The sequence below is a fragment of the Mchenga conophoros genome, linkage group LG11, assembly GCF_057382185.1.
Source record: "Mchenga conophoros isolate Kocher_MC1m ecotype Shallow Benthic linkage group LG11, M_conophoros_male_GT1.1, whole genome shotgun sequence".
NCBI lineage: Eukaryota > Metazoa > Chordata > Actinopteri > Cichliformes > Cichlidae > Mchenga > Mchenga conophoros.
In genome coordinates, this window is record NC_140536.1 from 19,467,185 (window position 1) to 19,489,561 (window position 22,377).

Sequence of the window (22,377 nt, forward strand, 5' to 3'; positions counted from 1 at the left end):
GACTGGAACACGTTTTACTGTAGCAGACAGTGAGAGAGAGTTATCTATGTAGGACAACTAGCATGTTTCATATTTGCTTGAGCAGCAGAGATGCTAGCTTTAACGGAAGCGTGTAAAGCTGTAGAGAGACAATATACACTGATAGGCAGTATACATTTGCTACTGTACATTTCTTTGTAGTGCAGTGAGTGAGACGAGGGGTGACAACCTCTACAGGGAAACCTGTAGAACACACCAAACTCTTGCAAAATCTGCTGGAGGCAGCGTTATTAACCAGTGGAATTGCCGTTTGTAAATGTGCAGCACACATGTGAGGGAAAGATCCGGTTGCATTAGGGAAAGTTTTTGCAGATAAGATCGCAAAAGAGGCAGCTTTAGTTAAACATGGTGTTAACCTTTTATCAGTACAGCATTAGCAGACATGCAGGCCCACTCACCTACTGCAGGACAATAGTTGTGACTTACAGAGGGAGCAAGCTTGCAGGATGATTTTTTTATCTGTGTGATAAACCAGTACTGCCTAATAATTTGTATAAGACTGCTGCTATTTTGAGCCATTGGCTATGCCATGTCTCAAACAGGAGGGAGATGAGCAGTCGTTATACTCACTCTAGGATTATTAAATACTTTAAAAAAAAAACTTTTGCAGACAGTAAAGTTAAGATTTAGGAAGACAGGCAGGACATGGTTAGACTGTATAGAATAAGTACATGAGGATTACTCCAACAGAGAATGGTCTGACTCTTTGAGATTACACATGTTAGAGCATTTAGAGTTCCAGTCTTCTGTAGTGATGATAGAAAAGCAGAAGAGAGAGCATATTAGCAGATTAGATGCTTGAAAATGTTTAAAAGTAAAGTAGTCATGAGAACAAATGATCTGCCAGATGATTCTGTTTCTTCGCAGGAGCAGAGCCTGAAGTCTGGAGATTGGATGATGATAAGGCCATGGAGAGGAAGTGCTGGTCCAGTCCATGGTGGGAAGGTCCATATCGGATGCTGCTGACGACGACCACAGCAGTGAAGATTGCTGGAAGGAACACTTGGATACATCAAGCGCACTGCAAGAAGGTGACACACATCCAGGCCAGCTCGGAGTAAGTGGCAGGAAGACCGGGAACAAAGGGGGGGAAAGCCTCCAGGGCCCCTCGTCTCAATCCGGTGAAGAAACCAACTGAGCCACAGGTACTCATCAGAATGGCTGGGAATGTGCTGTGCATCTTCTTGTGCCTGTGGACCCTGAGTGGGATGACAGGAGCGCATTGGGACAGAGCAAATCACACCCAGTACCCGCATGGGTTTTCAACCAACTACTGGTGGCAGTTTAAGAACACAACCGGATAGCATCACTTGGAGCGAGACAGTTTGTTTGGTTGCTTTAGCAACACATCCAGGAACACTGCCAACTTTTCAACTGCTCTGAACCTGAATGGAAGGTTGATTCACCAGTAGCTGGGAAGGTGAACTGCTCTGGTGAGACAGACTTGCTCGTCTGACTCAAAGAATATGACTTGTTGCAGGACATTATACAGTTAAACGAACTGGAAACAGGCCAATTGCCTATGTGTACGAAGGACAATGGATTAGCCCAAGTTGGAGATTAACCATGGAACATGGTAACATCACTTATTCTTTTGTCTTTTGCAAGAAGGATGTAAACAGAGAAGCCTTTTGTCTACATTTACATCATGAACACTTGAGGTTTTGAGCCAAGAAGATCAAAACAGCTTGATCCAATTTCCTTTACAAAGCTTTTTCTGTGGTGACAACAGGACAGGAGAAGAGTTGTAAATGCAGATAATTCACCAGTTGACTCTAACCCCCACAGGATGCCTACAGTGAAAAGATTTGGGGGGTTGATAGGAGTCATAAAGAAGGGTGTTGACCAGGCTGCAGCTTTGAAGTTAGCTGAGAGCCACATGGACAAACAATAAAGTCAACTGATGCGTTTAAATACCTATGTCTGTATACAGTTGGATTGTAGTGACATATGATTTTTGAGAATGATGATTCTTCTTGTTTGACCTTTGACATTCAGTTGTTTACTTGAAGAAATACATAATGAATTGCACGACAGGAGTAGATCCGCCACAAGGCTGGATAGCTTGGTTACTGTCTGGTCCTTGGTGGCATCTTCTTTTGAAGATATTAATTCCTGTTTTTGAACTGTTGATACTGATTTGCTTATGTATAGGATGTAGTTTACTGTGCATGAATGAAATCTACACTGACACTGTCAAACAAAGGGTGCATAAGTTGAAATTTAAGTATACAATGACAAAAAGGAGGGAAATGTTAAGTCTAATTGTTGAATGTTGCCATTGTGTTTCTTAAATTTGTACAGTCTTAGTTTAAGCAGTAGGATCAAAGCCATTCCTTTGATCCTGACCACCTCTCCAGCCACTCTGTGCTGGGGGAGGTTTTAGGTTTTATTGTAGATACATCCTAACTTGAAGATCTGTTTGATGTTTGGTTGAGCTTCCTACCCTTTGTATGGTTTCACTGTGTTATCTTTGGTAAACCATACATTGGGTGTGGGGGAAGACTACCCTCTTTATGACCAAGGATGTTGTTCCTGCTTTTAGGTTTTATGACCCTTTGATCAAACACACACACACACACACACACACACACACACACACACACACACACACACACACACATTCTCACATAACACCCACACACACACACTTACATACAGTGCCTTGTCTTTGTAACCAAAGGGGGTTGCAAGGGGAGGTGTTTTGTAAACTATTGTTTGAAGTTTGTCAATAAAAGGCGGCGAGAGGAGGCCACCAGTGTGGTCATTTCAACGTGCTGGTCACAGACGAGAGGCCTCCCTTGCGCAAGAAATCGATCGAACACTGTTGCCTTGCTTTTCTTTCATGGGAATAAGTCCTGGATACAGCGGGGTCTGAGTTTAGACCCAACACCCTGGTGCTGCTAGAGTGAGACGTTTATTGCAGCTGACACGCAGGAATTCACTCACCTGCTTTATGCACTTTTAGCAGAACAACAAAAGAGAGGTGATTGTAAAAAAAAACCTACATCTTCTTTTCGTTTTATCTATTAATTTTGTATTCCTTCTACTTCATAATGCATGTTTACATCCCTTGCTATTCCATTATTATTAACCTTGTTTGTTTCCATTTTCTTTTTTTCTGTCTTTAAAACTATTACCACGTGGGTTAAGTTTAATGAAGCTTCTTACAGAATAATAAACAGCGGCTGATGAGATGGTGTTTCAGCTACAGGACCCCACCATGGCATCTTTCATCAGAACTGTTTCTGTTAAAATATAAGACCCCCCTTTCCCCCAAACCCCCAGCCCCCCACCGACACACAGACACACAAAGAAACACACTTTAATGCAGAGACCTAAGTTTCTTCACGTCTCATTAAACAAAGTGAAGCAAGTTCAGGGTTTCCAGCATCGCAGTGATGACAGAGCCGCTGGCTGTTTGTTTTAGCTCCTAAAACTCATCAACACACCTGCAGCCTGCTCATGCAGAACAAACTACACCTCCACTCCATGAACACTCAGCTGTGTGAGGCCAGCTACACATTAAATTCAGTGAAATTCAATTCAGAATGCCTTATTTATCCCTCAGGGGGCAATTTGAGGGAGCAAGTTTGCCAACAAAGTGTACAGGAACAAGTCACCTACACGCATTAAAAAAACCAATCTAAAAATACCAATTTTGAAGCTCTTGTTTAAGGTTTTTCTTTCTGTTTGACAAATCAAATCAGAAAATGAATCATTTTATTAACTTCTGAAAAAGGCTAAATTACTTTTTGTCATCATTCACTGAGTTACTGCGTAATCTGCCAAGAAGAACAGTTTCCAAGTATTTGTCTGGACTATTTAGCAAAATGAATGATGTTTGGACAGTTTGGCTTCAAGAGCTTACCTCATTCAGTCACTCAGCCACATACAGCTCTGTTTTTAACCAGCTCTGTGTTCTCTCCTGCTTTCGGAGGTACAGGTAAACTTTAATAATATAGGAGTAATCAATAAGAAACTAACCATCTGATTAATGACCAGATGCTATGATTACATATAATATGCATCTCTCTGTGTATCTGCCCATCTCTTTGCCTGCCCTGTAACGAGAACAGCTGCATCCTTTTCTGCTGAATAACTGATCAATGTGTCTTTTCAGGTCAAACCATGGGATCAGTAAATTGTCATTATGCAAATCCTGTTCATTCCTTGCTGATATAATGTAATTGACTGGCAGCTCTTTGATTGACATAAAACTTTAATGGCTAAATACAGCAAGGTGTTTGAAAATATCTGCTTCTTTAATTAAGAGTCAAGCTTGGGCACATACAAATTAACTGAATGGAGCCAAACAGACCACGAGGTTCTATTTCATCTTGAAGTATCCAATTACTCAGGTTTAAATTTATTTTTTTATTTTTTTTATTTACCACTAATAATGAAATGAAACCACTGCACTTGTATTTGCTTTGAAAATGAGGCACACTGAATTTGCTACAGCGCTGATTTACACCTCAGACTGACTTCTTAACATGACCCCAGGGCTCATGGGTATTTTAAAGGTCTCATACCAAAAGGCTGCAATGTTTAAGCTTATTTAACTATAAACCAAAGTTACTCTTACTGCAGTGACGGAAAATGGAAATTCCATGTCATTTAAAAATCCAGAAAAAGATATCTTTTAGTTTATTTGGTTTCGTTTTAACTCTGCAAGCTGACACAAGACAGCCATGACTGAAATCTAAATGTCAAATCACATGATTCTCTGTTTTTTTCTGTACAATTTCATTTGCATACTATCAAATCAATCAAAAACTCTACATACATATGCGACACGTTACATTTCAGATTTCTCAAAACAAATCATACCAGCTCACTCTGTGCTTGCTAATCAATATTAAAGCATAAAAATATGCATAGTTTAAAATTTGAACAACACTCATGAAACAAACTCTTCCTGTTTTACACCACACTCTACAACCAGAGCGTGTGTGTGACGAACTGGTTCACCATCGCAAAAAAAATTCAGCAAAGAAGACAACAAAATGGCCGCTGCATATCTTCAGTAAAACACTCTCCAGCCTGGAAGCCACTTTGAAATCCACCTCCTCCTCTTCCTCCTCCTCCTCATCTTCATCCTCCAACTCCCTAAACATCAGACAGAAAAACCAACAAGCTCCGGAGGGGAAAACTAACAGAGAAACATCCTCTCTTCTTCTGTTTTGTAAAATGTTTCTTCTTCTCTGTCTCTCTATGGCTCTGCTGGATCACAGTGATGCATTTATATTTGACAAGTGGCATCAATAAGTCAGCAGGCGTGTAGATAGAAATGTCCTCACACCTTCAGCACACCAGTGTTCAGCGGGGAGTGTGCATCGGAATGTGAGCGCATGCATGAATGTTGTGTTTCTACATTTCTGTTTCGGAAATGTCCTCCCTGTCTCTTAATATATTTTATTATCTCTTTGGGTGCCTATATTTATGTGTAAACTGAAAGTACGCACACATCAATTATACCTATGCAGAAGAAAATGAACTTGAAGTTAATTACTTTATAAATGCAATTAAAGTGTGTTATTTTTAACCTGCTTGTGTTTTACATAAAGTTTTGAGGGAAATTAGAACAGCAATGCGGTAAACTGTGTTGATCAATAAGGGGTAATTAAGTCCAATGACGTTTCTATTATTAATACTAGAGTTTTGAAACCTCTGCTTTTTATCCATCCACTTCTGCTTAACCTTTTCAGGGTCACGGGGGGCACTGGAGCCTATCCCAGCTGACATAGGGTGATAGGCGGGGTACAGCCTGGACAGGTCGCCAGTGTAACACACAGAGACACATCACATTCACATGTACTAGATCAATCATTTAACCTATCACCACAGCATATCTTTGGATGGTGGGAAGAAGCAGGAGTACCAAGAGGGAACCCAGGCCAACATGCAAACTCCACACAGAAAGACCCCGGTGGAATGGTGGAATTGAACCTTCTTGCTGTGCGGCAACAGTGCTAACCACCGTGCCATCTGCTTTTTATATATCAAAATTAAGTTGCAGCATTATCAAGTCCAGTATAATATCAAGACTTTCTGTGGAATTTAAAAGCTAAAATGAATATATCCATTAACATCAGAAGAAATGATTGCACATTTATAAGGGTTAGTATAAGATATTGGCAAAAGACAAGATAAGGGTTTTACAAACAAAGCTAATGCTGAGGTGACAGAAGTGGCAGTTCCTTATATGGCCACTAGCTGGCTTAAAAAGTGATTCAATCCCTGAAATAAAATGAAATAACGAACGATGGCTTTCTGTACAGTTAATTGTAGAAAACAGATAATTCAAGAAGCCTGTCCTCAAAAAAGTGTTAATATATGTTACCACTAATTAAGATGTTGACGGAAGTGTCAACATGGCAACAGATATAAATGTTATTCAAAAGTTCACGCCATAGAAACAAATAGCTATAAATGCATGCACTTTGCTATTTAATATTCTTCTGCAGCATCTACCAAATGCATTCCTTCAACTTTCAGTTACATTTGATAAAATTTAAGAAAATTTAGTTATTATTCAGAATTCCTTACCCAAATATTCTGAGTATTTTAGTACTAATGATAAGCAACAACTGAATAATAATAATAATAATAATAATAATAATAATAATAATAATAATAATAATAATAATAATGATGATGATGATATTTCAGCCAAATAGCTACTGTTCAAAACATAGCACATTATCAAAAAAAATCAATAAATAAAATTCATATATATGCACACACATAAATAGAAATAAGCACACACATAAAACACAATAAGATCTAACAGAGTCACAAGAACAGGGTCACTGAGCACAGAAAACGTGCATGAAAAGATAAAACACAAACACGGCTCAGCTAGGTGTTACCAGGCCGTGGTGGCCGGACTGGTTGACACGTTGACACACTCACACACACACTGTGGCGGACCCCTCGGGGTGTGAGGGAGCGAGTGGCGGCCGTCCTGTCAGAGCTGATTTGAGGCCGAGGTGTTTCAAACCCTAACCTGCTTCATATTGGATTACTAACCCTGCACTGAAGAGGTATGTGTGTCTGTGTGTGTGTGTGGGTATGTATGTGTGTGAGGCGATGGACATCTAGACTCATGTTGTCATCCCTGAAGCGGCATGTGACAACCGTATAAAGTTTAGCCCTCTATTGTTCCTGTAGTGTATGTTTGTGTGCGTGCTGCTCAGGTTGATTGCCATGCTACATCTAACTTTGAGAGTGTTTTTAATTAGTGGAGCTTCATTTGTCAGGCCAGTAGGTCACACATGTATGCGTGTGCCTTCTACTTGTAACTCTGTGAGGACCACTTTGATGTTTAGACTGTGGACATAGGAAGGAGGGAAGGGTTAAAGTGGGACAGTTTAGTATTGGGATTTTTTTTTAACAATGTTGCTATGATGAAGATTCCTGGTGCAGATCAATTTAATCTTCAATTTAATCTTTTTTCCTAAATATATTTTGTACATTTGACTTCCCACTTAACACTCAAAAAATACAAGTTGATGTATCAACTCTGTCTCGGACACAGCTCATAGAAAACTGAACTGCTATTTGCAATTTTGTTGGGGTGATGATGCAGCAACTGGAGGAATTGTTTACTAACCCATTAGTGAAATTCTTAATAGTCTTATTATCAGTGAAGAATTTCATTAATAATAACATATTAGTGAAATTTAGAAGTCTTTTGTACAAACTTAATGGACATGAGGCATGGACGCCTTGACTTTATCACCACACAAACTTGATGGATGTGTCAGTGCAAGTGATTTCTTTTACGTTAATTTGCAGCATGTTTATGTGTGTGTATAAATATGTGGCCATGTGGGTCAGGTGCCATGGGACTGCTGTGTGACAGCTGGCATTGAATGTGTGCGTGTGTGTGTGTGTGTGTGTGGCAGATGGACTGGTCAGACTGGTACATCAGAGGATATATGATATGAACATTGTGGAAAACACCTTCTGCTGTGAGCACTATGAAGGCCAAAATGTTATTGCGGCTCCCCATGATGTTTAAAGGTCCATCTGAGCTTAATGATGGTGTATCATTTTCACTGTAAAAGTAATGGGGATTAAACATTTGCGCTCTTATTTATAAACAGACCAGCTTATTAGTTACTTTCTGCCAATCTGCCTTATTTTAAGAAAAATAGTAGTTTCTTTGTCTTCTTCACCATCAGTGAAAATTCAGACACTGGAACTGCTGAACTGCATCGTATTCTGAATCACCGCTTGAGATAACAAGATTAAAAGTAAACGCAACCAAACTTGACGTTTGGCTATTTATTTATTATTGTTTTTACTATATTGTTTACTATAGTCTTTATACTATTCTCTATATGTTACACAACCTGATTCTACTGATAGAAATTCAAAAGTACAATCCTGTTCATGAAGTGTTTTTTAGTGGAGAAGTTAACTACAACTCCAACGTTTGGTAAAAACAAAACAAAACAAAAGAAAATCCAATCAAGACTTAAATCTGTGTCACAAAAATGTTTTGGTAAAAATATATTCTGTAAAGTCACAAACCCATATTGCTTGGACAGAGAGGTTTAGTTGGATGCTGCCACTTGTTTTACCTCCAGGTGCAAAGTGTGAGCTAAATGTCTAAACTACAGATGTAATAATACCTCCTGCGTGTGTAAATCCATGACCGTATTTGCTACACATTTTTATTAACAGTACAATAATGAGGGGAGAAGCTTCTCAAACAGTAGATGTAAAGGGTGAAGGGAGGGTGGGGGTGACAGGAAGTTCACTGCAATTCTTGCTTAGACCTGCGGAAAAATCCTGCTTTTACTGCTGGAAACGAAACTGCCTCCTGAAAATGTTGAATGTCCCCAATATCTTCACTCCCGTGGCTTAGCGAGAGGTGATAAGCAGCAAGTAAGCAAGATGTGTGTGCGTGTGTGTGTTCGTGTGTGCAGATGAAGCCATAATGAAAGCCCTTCTTCTTCCTAAAGCGCACTAGTTGAACTGCTGCTGCTGCTGCTGCTCCTCCAGAGGAACTATTTGTTTGGTTGTTTGAAAAAGATCTTTTTCCATGGCAGTTTTTTTTTATCCTCTAAAGAGTGTGGTCTTTACATTTGAGGGCATAATTTCTTGATTTTATGTTCACATATTTAAAATTACTAACATGGACAAATTCCATATGCCTCACTTACAAAATAACTCTATCTTACTGACAAAGTAATTTTCTCTGTGAGTAATTACAATGGCTACAGAGAGAGCAACAAACATTCCTCTTGAAAGATAGCTAGGCATATATGTATCTACAGTAGATAATACTATACTATATAAAGAGTACATTTCAGATCCAAGAGCTCCATGCAATGTGTAAAAAAATTCTGTTGCCCAGAGAAATGACAGTAGTAGTGGTGAGAACAGGCCTTACCATTTCCTTTCTGTCTTCTGCCCCGATCCCCTAAAGAGACGAGTTCAGTCCTGATAAGGCGCTGAGTGGAGAGTATACTTTTTAATCAGCACAGCGACCTTGACTTGAAGCGGAGGAAGAGTGAGCCAAAAAGCGGACAGAGAAACCATCTCCCCTGGGGTCAACCATGAGGGGTGAGAGGAATAAGAACCCGAGGGAGACGAAGATGAGGAGGACAAAGCGAGGAGGAGGAGTGTCATGCTGAAGATTGATGGACAGACCAGGACTCTGGAGACGCTAAGGTTTTAAACGTGATTCTTCATGCTGCGGGGATCAGTGAAGGTCATAAACTGCTGCTGGATAAAACTGACACATCATTGAAGTCTACAGTTCATCACTCTAAAAAGTTTCTCTCACCACTTCCATGCTGAGTGACTTCTCTCATCCTGCTACTTTGTAGATATCGCTTTCAGTTTACTTATGCAGATAGAGGAGGAAACAATGCTTCTTTGACATATGGTTGATGATAGGTAAGTTCTATTAAAAGAAAAACTGGTGCAGCCTTAATGGGAGCCAACATCATCAAGTTTATAACCACCTGTTGTTGTTGTCATTTAGAGCCTGGACTTCAGGCTTATTGTGAGGAGGAAAAGGATGACATTTTTTTCAGATGCCAGTCACATAGTCTCTTTTCTTCATGTTTTTACTTAATTGGTAAAGGGGACTCTTTCTCAGATAATAAAACATACATATGAACTATGAAAATATCTTAAGTCTGAAAATGCAGACACTGCACACAAATGAAAAGTTATCTGTCCCATTACCTTTGGCATTCTAAATATGTGACCAATCTCTAGCCACATGCATTAAATGCAATTAGGCTAAATAGCACTGTAGCCACTGTAGTCAAGATGGCAGCTTCCACAGACCATCACTCGTTCCTGTGTATTTTTAAGACGTTAATTCTAAGCTCATGAGGAAGCATCAGTTTGTTGAAAGATGTAATTACACACTAAACAGTGTACATTTATGAACACATTATTTTTTTTCTATTAAATTAACAAACAAACAAAAAACTCGCTGAGTGTACCTTTAACTCAAAGCATACACAGATGCCACAGATCCATCTACCAACACACAGTGACTTCTGTTCTTAATAGTCATTGCATAGTTTCACTTTCTAATTGATTTTGCATGATAGGTCATTCATCAGGTAACATGGTCTTAAGTTGAAACAGATACGTCAGGATCCAGGCTGATTATCAACTTGCTCGGTAGCTGTCGGATTCTGTTAATTTATACCCTATGAATTTTCAGCCACACTAGCAGCGCCATCCATCTCATTATCAATCCCCCCGTCTGTTTCCCTCCTGAGCTGTAAGAGAACAGCATCAGCCGAAAGTGATGAGAGGCAATTAGCAGGGACACGTCAGCGCACACACATGAACAAACAATGATGTGTAACAACCCCGAGGGTGTGCGTATGTGTGTGTGCCTGAGTTTGCATTGGGGGAGTAAGCTAACGTGGAGAAGACAGATGTGCAACATATACATGCTACCAACATATACACACAGCTGAGGTCACTGTCCAGTTGTTTGCATGTGTGTTTTAGTTTGTGTGTGTGTAGGTTCACAGACAGGGTGTTGTTTTTTGATGTTTTCCGAAGGAAACACTGCCGTTCAGTTACTGAAGGGGAAGTGTGAGTCTGACTGCAGATTACTCCTCTCTATCCCTTCATTCATCCCTCCATCCCTCAGCAGGGCAAGAGATGGAGACAGAGGGGAGGAGGAAGTCAGTTTGTATTATCACTGTGTGTCGGTGCAGGACGGCGAGAAGAGCAGCTCGACTAAACCGGGGAGAAAAGACGTCTCTGTTCACTTCTGTTATATAATCCCTGCTCACACGCCGAAGCTTCATCTGAACAAGTCTTGTCGTTATTACTGAGTGTTATGGTCTTATTTTCTTAGAAAAAACATCTGTCGACCAGCACTTACAAACATCAAGCTTCCCTACCAGCCCTATTTATTCAAACTGAGGCAAGAGCTTTAATTTCCGAAGAACTAATGCTTAAGAATTTTCTCAGGGGTAAATATTTCTCCAAATATTTTAGTTTTGTCAAGATGCCATACTTTGAACTACAAATCTTACACTCATGTTGACAGAAGGATTCATCTTTTGGGCCCCGCTGGTAGGTTGTTTTATGTACTGGACAGAAAACACAAAATATGAAGTACCAGTTATGCAAGACATATTTTGGGGTGGGGTAGGAAACTGTTTTCTCCGGTTTTCATCCCAGACCCTGTTTTATATGCATTTGCATCCTTTTTTTGATGAAAAATTACTGTGTCATACACTTAGTACATTGCTGGATGGGCAAAGGAGGTCACCTTTTTCCTGCTACATACATTCTCTTTAACTCTGAACCCAACTGTTTCCAAAAGGTTTTCAAATGAGGTTATGCATGATGGGTCAGCAGCAGAAATGTTAAAGGTCAAAGAAAGAGCTGTAGAATGGCAAAGGAGAGTTGAGTAGATAACAGCAAAAAAGAGAGGGATAGCATGAGTGTGTGTGTCTGTGTGTGTGTGTGTGTGTGTGCGTGTGTGTGTGTGTGTGTGTGTGTGTGTGTGTGTGTGTGTGTGTGTGTGTGTGTGTGTGGTCCTCAGAATGTCATATGCACACATACACGTCTCCTGTGGTACCCTGAGTGGAGCAAAGTGGTGATCAAGCCTGCAGCTTGTGTGTGTGTATGTGTGTCTGTCCTCTGAACTATGTTATTAATTAACCCAGATGAAAGTTTCTCAAGATCTGAAACTTGGCTCTATTGGTGTATGTGTGTGTGTGTGAGTGTTTATTGGACAGAGAACATACATTAGTATGTACTGTGCTTTGATACAGTGGATATGCACTAAATCTAACAGCAAATCTAGTCTGGGCAATAGAGGTATGACAAATGTGTATGTGAGGATTTCCTGGGGTGGTTTACATATGTAGTGGGACTGCACTACATTATGAAATGCTCCATATCCCTACTGATAAGTTGTCTTACTTAGTTTGAAAGATACTGAGAATCAGAATCAGAATGCTTTATAAGGAAAATATGTAATTATTATTTATATTCAGTTCAGTGTCACATACAATGAAAAAAAGCTTCCAAATGTTTGCTAGTTGATCCATTTTGTTCAGTTCTGAGAGAAGCTGACAGTGAAAACTAATTTGTAAAAACACAGCCGTCTTGGTTGTCAAGCAGCAGGCTGGCAATCTCAGAGTTTTTGAGTTGAATTCTCAGTCAAACGAACCCTCTGACATGTTGCTGGATGGTACATTGAAGCCGAATATCTACTTATTGACAGAATTATTTTCCTGAGGGCACCAGGACACTGGTAGGAAGCATTCATTTTAGCTAATGACATCATAATGACGTGTGGAAAATATTGATTCGGTGTGCTGTAAGCGAAGTCGACGCTTTTGGAGCCAGTGACGCTTTGAAATCATACACTAGCAGCCTTCAGTGGTATTGCACTTTAAGGTACTTCTGCACTGGGTTTACTTTACTGACCCCCAGGTTAGCACAGAACTTTCTAAAATGTATATTGACAGAATTTGCTCTAAATTACAACCATCAAAATGTCTCTGAAACAACAAAACAGTTTGAAGAACTTTATGTAATAAAATAAATAAATAAAGTTCCATACTGTATATGCATTTATTCCACATTGCTGCACTGGGTGTGTATTTATTGGTCCAGTCAAGATTAAATGACCTTGGTGAGCAGTCTTGCCCAAGGGTACAGCTGATTGGCTGTCAATAAGCTATTAGGACAACACAGAGAAACAGAAACAATGGGGAGGAAGAGTGATGGAAAAGTGGAATGGGGACAGACAAAGAGGAACGGAAAAGAAAAAACTGTCTCTGGTCCATGTAGTTATCCACTGAGATTCCAAGTTTTATTACAGCCATGATATATTATGATGATGATTTATAGCCTTAAAAGTAGGTTATATTCTTGTTTTCATACAGCTAGAATGCTGACCGGACTGAAGCTAATGAACGCTAAGAATTAAGGAACCATTTTAGCTTCAAGCATTCTGAAAACAATTGCACGTACTAAAACTTACATTAGCATCATTGTTATATTGGCAAAATTCATCCCAAAAGTAAAACTGAATATAACACGTTTGAGCTAAAAACGGATGGATTTTGGAATCAATAATCTATATTCAAATATCTGAATGCATAAAGCTTCAGTATTTGTGCAATTACAAACTGTAAAAATGTTCAATATGGTGAATCCAGTCCATTATTTATGTGTGTTGCTGCTTTGTTGCCTTTTAAAAAGGTCATTCTGGGGAGCTTCAGCATGTGGTCACAGTAATTTATCCTCCAGCACTTTAGACACAGACACACACACACACACACACACACACACTAAAATACCAACAAATACACACAGATATCGAGACTACTGTGATCAATGTATGTGGCACTGACAAACACACAATCACTCTGATGCTAAGCAGCCTCGAGGACACACAGTCCCATAGTGTTTGGCGTCTTACAAAACACACATTCACACAAACATGTGGCGCTGTGGCAGGTTGCTTCCGGCCTCGGGCTAAATCCAGAAATAAAGACAATAGAATAAACAGAAGGGGGAAAAAATGAGTGTGTGTGTGTGTGAGTTGTGTGTGTATAGGTGTGTATGAGTGTGTGTACGTTTGTCACCTCAGGGCTGCCAAGCACAGAAAATCTGTAGAAAATCCTGACAGACCAGGACCATGTTTGAGAAACAATGTGTATCTGTGTATGTGTGTATGTGTGTATGTGTGTGTGACACAAACACACTTTGGCTAAAACATTTAATAACAGTTAACAACAGTAGAGCTGCAGCTTAATGAGGGAACAGGCCCGTCGGTGTGAAGGCAGCTGCATTAATTGCAGCCAACAGGAAAGATTTTCTCATTTAAATATGCAAATAAACACATTTATTACAGTTAATGAGACAGTTAAAAAATAGAGGCTATGCACTCTGGGAAGTTTGTCTGAGTCATAGTCGCTAATTTCAGTTGGTTTTCTTGCTGCGTTCACATTTGATTACTTCACATGTTCACTGTTTCGTGCTTAAGTATGCTTGTTTTTCCAAGATTTGACAACATTTTATGACGTCTGAATTCAGCCCCCAGTATTCTTATTGAATAACCAATAATAAATTCCAATAAGTGGGGTATTCTTAAAGAATGCTGCTTGGAAAATTTAAAAAGGAAAATTGAGCCTGAGTCTGGTTCTATTGAAAATTCCTTCTTGTTAAAAGGGAGTTTTTCCTTTCCACCACTGCCAACTGCTTGCTCATATAGGCTTGTTTGATTGTAGGGTTGTATTATTGTTGGGTCACCTTGAGGCGACTGTTATTGTTGCCGCTACACTGAAAAAAAGGGATTGGCCATCTCTTGGATTTATGTAAGCATCTTGCGTGTATTTAACACAATTGCCTCATGCTTTAAAGTTAAGTGTAACTATTTAGTGTAGAAACTACATGATATGCATGGGTAGATTAAATTGTTCATATCATGTTCTAGTGAAGTAAGTCAATAATATAGCAATGTTAAATCTTGCGACACTGCACGGGAAGGCATCCATCTCAGTCAAGTCGAGCAGCCGCCTCTACTTTTTTCGGTATACCAAAAAAAGTAAATTGGGTGGTTGTTACATTAAAAGTCTACCTTGTAATTTGAACACAAGAATGTCATGTTTCTATCTTGAACGTAACCAAATCATGTAGGATTTGTATGAAATTCAACAACTTAATTTGTTCTTGTTGAGATGACATGATACAATCTAGTAAGAGTGGTTAGTTGCTGGACTCATGAAATTGACAAGATCACATAAGATTTCAAGCTGCAGGAAAATCACTGGAGTTATAAGAGGCAGACAACTACACACTACACACACCACGTGCATGCTATCGCTATTTATTGTGGTTTAACCTGTCAAGTTGCCTCACAGCATCTATATGGGCTCTTTCTCTTAATAATGACAAGTAGTTTTACTGACATACCTTTATCTTTATTAAGTTTAAACATAAGACCTTGCAGTATGTGTCGTGTAAAGCATTGATATGAAAGTGAAAGTGTAAAAAAGACCTCAAAGGCAGGATTTTCAATAAAAGTGTAGAATGCTACAGAGTGATACAAAATTCTTTGAAAACATGCCAGCTGAATCCAGCTGACATAACATGACATAGACCTGTAGAGCTTGTATTTTCCTCTACTAAAACAACCTTTGATCAAACATCTGGGATATTTTTGTGTCCTAGTCAATTCCTGATAGCAATAATCTACAAAAACTCAAAACAACTTCACCAAAACATGACAATATTGGGTATACTGGCTATGGAGGGGGTTAGAATGACTGATTTTTATGGCTAGGTTCTTGTGGTCTTTTCAGTGGAGTTCAGAAAATAAACAGAAGAACAGATTGTTTTCGAGGCCCAAACCTAACCTGTGCTTAAACCTTAACTAAACAATCACCGAAAACAATAAATATTTAAAAATCATCAGTATTGCTTTTGTCTTATCTTTAAATCTGCAAATGCTCACATTGAAGACATTATTTATGTACAAGTGTCACAAGTGGAAGTCATAGGCATTGTTCTGTTGTTTAGACCTAAAGATGTGTTACGTAAAAGACTGTTGGCTAAAAATTGCCAGATTTACCAGCTTTTACCTCACCACAAAATTATTTACTCCGTTGCTCTCTTTTTTGCCTACGTAGAGGAAATTTGTTCAGTTACTAAAGTCATGGCCACGACACATGTAAGGAAACAAAGACAGCTGGGCCCTGTGCTTCGTACCTCGCTTACTACATCCAAGATCAAATGAAACATCCAAGACCAAATCATCGCGCTAACTCTGAGCTCGCTATTCCGGTTCCCCGAACACACCTGTTGTTGACGATTAGTATAGCTGGATGAAGTAATGTGAGATCACTGGGTGGCCCAACAGGGGCTACGCATCGATAGTAGAAACATTGATCGGCAACCCTTTGATTGGTCGGCGAAAATGTCGAAGGAGCGCGCTCGGTATTTTTCGGCAGCAGAGCAAGAACTCTTGAGTGAGGGATTTCAGGAGTTTCAGAGTTTAATTAAAACGCAAGGGAACACTGCAAAGGCTGCAAAAGCAAGGAGAGAGGGCTGGCAGAAAGTTGCTGACAAATCAAACTCGTAAGTAATTCAATAATAACAATAATAATGGAGTGGATTGATATAGCGCTTTTCAAGGCACCCAAAGCGCTTTACAATGCCACTATTCATTCACTCTCACATTCACACACTGGTGGAGGCAGCTACGGTTGTAGCCACAGCTGCCCTGGGGCAGACTGACAGAAGCCAGGCTGCCATATTGCGCCATCGGCCCCTCTGGCCAACACCAGTAGGCGGTAGGGTAGATTTATCATATCACACTATATTACCCAATATTATATTACATTATATTATATTATAATATGTTATATTATATCCCCTTTCACATTAGAGCCACAACAGGACCCACTAGAACATGGGAACAAGTAAAAGTGAAATATAAGAATATTCTACAGAATGGTAATATTTATCACTTATATTGCTTGTCGTCTCTTGGAAAGAGACCCTGGAATAATCTGTTTGTTTGTTCATAACAGCAACCAAGAAAAGGGCAGAGCAAAAAAAAGACAGGTGGTGGTCCTGCACCCCCTCGTCAACAAGTTGGTTAAGTAAATAATACCCTCACGGGAAAATCGATATCTCTCTATGAGCACACTGTCGCGCTGAGCTAAAGGATCCTGTCTGTCCCGCAATATACGCTGAATTCTGAGGACTCTCCTTATCAATCTTGCACCTTCCGCAATGGGTTGCTCGCGTAAACGGACAGGATATGACTGCGACAGACTTCCCAAATCCACCTTCGCTTTTATAGCCGTGGTCTCTCATCTTGATTACACGAAGTAATTTACAATTACTACTCTGAAATATGAATTACATCTGTAATAATCACATACATGTGATAGAATGTTAATAGTACATTTCCCTTTTTTAGGAAATGACCTGTATGTATCTGTGTGAAATCAATAAAAGGATCAAGTGCTGCATTATCTTTAGTTACATTGATGTTATTTATTTATGGTGAAACAGTGGTGGAATATCGCTGTTGCTTTCGTATGAATGACGCGGACATACCTGCGTGGCCGCGATCTAATCCTGTTTACATAAAGTAAACCTGCTCCCCAGCAGGTTTACGCTTACGGCTCTGTTGCTATGACAGCAAGTCCCGGATGGGCTTCGGGGAACCGAACGATCCAGGATCACGCGAAATCGTCAACAATCTCATCCAGCTAACTCACTTAGCGCGGTACGAAGAACAGGCCCCTGTTATCATGTGTTTAGATTTATAAACAGTCAAGAATAAAGCAGAGTCAGTAGAGTCACTGCTATCTGCAGTGATGGACATCCTGCCAAGGAGTAAGAGAGACCAGTGCGTGTCTGTGTTTGTGCGTGTGCATGTGGTGGTGGTGGTGGTGGTGGTGGGGGGGAACATACACCTTGACATCTGTCTGTAATTTATTATATACAGGCAGTGAGGAGAACGTGGGACTGCAAGAATTGTGATTCACATCTTATGTCTTTTTTTTTTTTTACAATCTGCAAATTCAGAACTTGATTTTCTCTGAGTTTCTGAACTAAAGCAAGCTAATTTTTCAGGTCCTTGTTACACATTTTAGTCAGAAATCCTGCCTGACTAAAAGTAACTGATCCATTCAACTAAAAAAATACTATTGATTGATGAATCATTGTTAGATTTTTTTTTAAATGAATAATTTAGATGTAAACTTGATGATTTCAGGGAAAAAGAAAGGACTCATCTGCAGATCCAGAGGTTAAACTTATGTTCCCTGTTTGACCAGCATTAGTCAGGAACTTCCAACTGCAAACTATTTAAACACAAACAGCATCTGCTTAGCCAGCTGACCAATCAAAGACGAATGCACTGCCTCCACCAGACCGCTGCTGTTGCCCAGACCTTATTCCCACAGATCAAAATCGCAACCACAGCCGATGAAAGACAGTTCGCCTCAATCAGCCGGCCAGTTTATAACACGCTCAATGCCGTGTCGACCAAATCACACACTCTTTCTCTGCAGTCACAAACCAGAGCCAATCTGAGCTCGGCAGTCTGCTTTAACACAAACACTGCTTCCTGTCTGAGGTTCTGGATCTGTTTTGACTTGTGTGTTCAGACCTGGGAGATCTCCAGGTGAGCAAACACAACTAATTTCTACAAATAAACATCGGAGATGCAGTTTGTATCAACTGATTAACCAGATCTGACCAGGACACCGAATTGCCAGAACAACCACCACCATCCAGATGTGAAGAGTTTAGTCTTTTGATTAAACATTGACTTTGCAAAGTAGGATGAGCACATTGGCATCTGGATGTCATTTCATCCTGTCAAACACATCAGAGCTGCAAGACACTAACACATTTCAGACTCATAATATGTTAACCAGCAGATTTAATACTATTTTTAAATATTTCTTGGTTTTAAGTGAGTGTAGCACCAGATGTGAGAATTTTGCCTCTTTGGGGGTGGGGAGATTGTGACTGACAGATTGCTGGGATTGGGTTAGTTTTGTTAAGGGTTAATGCATCCATATTTCACCTAAAGCCTAAGTAGAATTTCTTAGGCTATACAGCTTTCATTTGTCCAAGTTTTGACTTTGCTTGCTTCAGATTTTTGAAGACTCCTAAGTAAGAACTGGTCTTTAGGTAGAAAACATGTTCTTTTTAAATGCTGATATTCATCGCTGATGGTAAAGTAGAATAAATGTCTTTCTTTTTTGTAGTTTGTTAAACTCCTTTAAATAGGTCTTTGATCTTTCTGTAATTTCCTGAGTTATTACTCAAACTATGGCAATACTTATAAAGACAAAACTTGTTTTACGTAAATTTTAACACAGTGCACTTGGGCGTGAAAACACATAATTGTGTAAAACCTAGAGGCAGATTTGACCTAAAGAGTGCTACAACCGAAATAAGCTTGTAAGCTCACCTGTAATTGCAGGAAAAGAGACAAAACCATGCAAGGCATAGCTTATTTTAAACAAGTTTTTGCCTCTAAGCTTATATCTAAATCTTTTTTTAACCATGGCAATGTATGATGAAAGAGTGGCACACATACGACCATGTGAATATGGTTTGAAAAGCCGTCCTTTAACCAGGTCGTTATTGCTACATATCACAATCCAACCTTCACCACAGAAATGGCAGATTGGATTAGTCTTTTGGAAATCATGGATATATGAATATTTTATGTTCAGGCTGTGTAACCCTTGTGAATCCTAACTAATAAAGGTGCTGTTAAAAAGGCTGGTAAGCAAAACAAATTCTGTACAAGTGCTGTTTGCCATTTAAATAATAAGCTGCAGTCCAGTTTTTTTCCTTTTGGAGAACTATCAACACGTGGATGTATGTGTGTGTGTGTGTGTGTGTGTGTGTGTGTGTGTGTGTGTGTGTGTGTGTGTGTGTGTGTGTGTGGTAACTGTATTTTAAAAGTAAAATCTCTGTGTGAAGTGTGTTGACTTGTATATACTCTGCCTCACCTCGCTCTCAGTTCTGTTTGTCCTTTAACAAATTACTGGCAACAGTAATCTCACTCTGTGTATTTTACTCGCACAGACTTTCACACGCACACACAAGAAACACACACTTGGCAGTGCCGTGTGGAGTGTTGTAAGGAATGAATGAAAGAGTGGAAAGTGACCGTTGAGGTCGATTTAAACTCAGATGGAAAAAAGCCAAAACATACAAAAGCACGCGCGCAAACTTCTCTAAATGAATGAGCACCACTCAATTCTGAAAGGAAGATTCAGCAATAATTTTAGGGAGAAATTATTGCTGAAACTGTTAGAAAAGGTACTGAAAAGGTAATGTTCCTCCACATTACGATTACTAACTTTGGTTTTACCTTGCTGACTCCTGGCCCTACTTTTAAATTTTAAAAAAGAGATATGTGGCTAAGACTCAATAAAATACACTTTGAGTACCACGTCTACTTCAACATCCAAAGGTAGACACCAGCCTCCTAAGCCAGCATGACAATCTTCAGGTAAGTCTGGCTTTCTTTGCGCTTTTACGCACGAAAAGAAAACCAGAATTTTCTTACCTCGGAGGCTCTGAATCTTCACCACCACCTCGGCGGGCTCTCGCAGACTGCGCGCCAGGTACAAACGCCCCGAATCCCGCTCGATCTGGACTGGTGAGTCGGCTTCGGATATCACTTCAAACCACCGTTGATCGAACCTCTGGTCAGGAACTGTGAACACTAGGTCGCCAACTCTGACGTGGTCCGGAACGGTAACTGTGTAGGTCAGCTCCTCGGACAGAGCCCGCGGCATCCGTCGCGCTCTGTTGGACCGGCGGACGTTGATGCGCAAGAACACCGGCTCACCTATCAGTGCTAAATCTCCTCCGTCCTTCACGTAAATGCGCAAAGTCACCTGGCTGAATCCAGCGAGAGATCCTGCTAGGCTCACTTGTCCGTTTTGTGGATCCACGTGGAGCAGGTACAAGTCCGGTGATGCGTAAAAAGTGACATGTCCATTGCTCTCCGCGTCACCGTCCTTTGCGTCAAAGCGAGCCAGCTCGGTTCCGGGCGGCGTTAATTCATCTACTTCAATCGTCTTGTTCCCGCTGGTAAACAGAGGGATGTTGTCGTTCTTGTCGGACACCTCAATCTGGACGATGGCTCGTCTCCTCATACACCGAGTTGGCAGCTCCACCATCAGTTCGTACATAGCTATAAACTCCCGGTCCAGTGCTTTTGCGGAGACCAAACATAATTGCGCTCGATGGACCCGATGCCCGCGGTAGTGAACAAGTCTGAAATCTGACGCGTAATTTCCCTTCAAACTGGCAGTGAGGTTCGCACCGGGGCAGTTTGCAGCTGTGACAGAAATTACCACCCCTTCCACTGGCGTCCCAGCTGGAGAGTTCTCCGCTATCTGGCCGAAGTAGCGCGCTGGATGTCCGTGCTGCGCAGACAGACACACCGGTGAGACGTGAAGCAGCAGGAGCGGGAGCAGGCATAGGGTGTGCAGGATAACCGGCCCAGTTACGGCTTTGGTCATGTTTCCATCAAACCCGTTTCACTTGCACAAGATAGCAAAGTGTTCGCTAACGGGTCTCTGTTTCTTAAAATGACCCAAACAAAAAGATTTTACGCATAAAAAAGAATAGTTATCTCCAGGAAAGCGCAAAGTTCCCCAAGGAAAAAAAATCCAATAATCTAAATATTCCCATAAATTATGCCAGTTTAACTTGTAAATCAGTTAAATTGTCACAGGTAAATGTGATTGCTAAGAAGAGCTCAAAGTCCATCTAAAATGCAAGGAAAACATCAGTAACACTATCGTTCAGCGCTCTCCTCTCCAGTTAATTAAGAATGAAATGACAAGAGACTTTTACGCGCAAATAAGATAGGTCTTCTTCCCCACTGCTATTGAAAAAATATGGATTAAGCAATAAAAGTATTATTAAAATAAGCAAGTCTTCAGAGCATATTTTTCTTAGTCCAGCTGCAGTATTTCCAAGTTGGTCCAGCGTGTCTGGAGCGTCGCCACTGGAGGATGGAATAGACTAACGGGCACAGAGATACCCAACTGCCTCCATGTGGATCTGATGGCACCGCCTACCAGCGTGGAAGAGAGAAACTAATCACGAAGCAGGAGCAGCACTGAGTGACAGGATGAAAGACCCACCCACTGACAGGCTGAGTCAGCGGATGGGGAAAGAGAGCAGAGAGAAAGGGACCAACAGGGAGGTGGGGTTTGTGGGTAACGTTAAACCTTTCTCATCACGGCCATGGCAAATTTGAGACGATTTTCAATCAAAACTGAGGACCCCGATAATCTCTACCAGATT

At 40.4% G+C, this 22,377-nt stretch overlaps 1 protein-coding gene across 1 annotated transcript in view; it reads right to left on the reverse strand.

Annotated features, from left to right (window-relative positions):
- LOC146563938 (neural-cadherin) overlaps positions 1-22,071 on the reverse strand; it is a 154,900-nt gene extending 132,829 nt beyond the window's left edge. The window contains exon 1 of the mRNA XM_085291324.1: positions 20,621-22,071. Coding sequence (XP_085147450.1) covers positions 20,621-21,584 — 964 coding nt within the window. The 5' untranslated portion in view covers positions 21,585-22,071. The remainder of the gene's footprint in view (positions 1-20,620) is intronic.
- Positions 22,072-22,377: the final 306 nt, after the last annotated feature.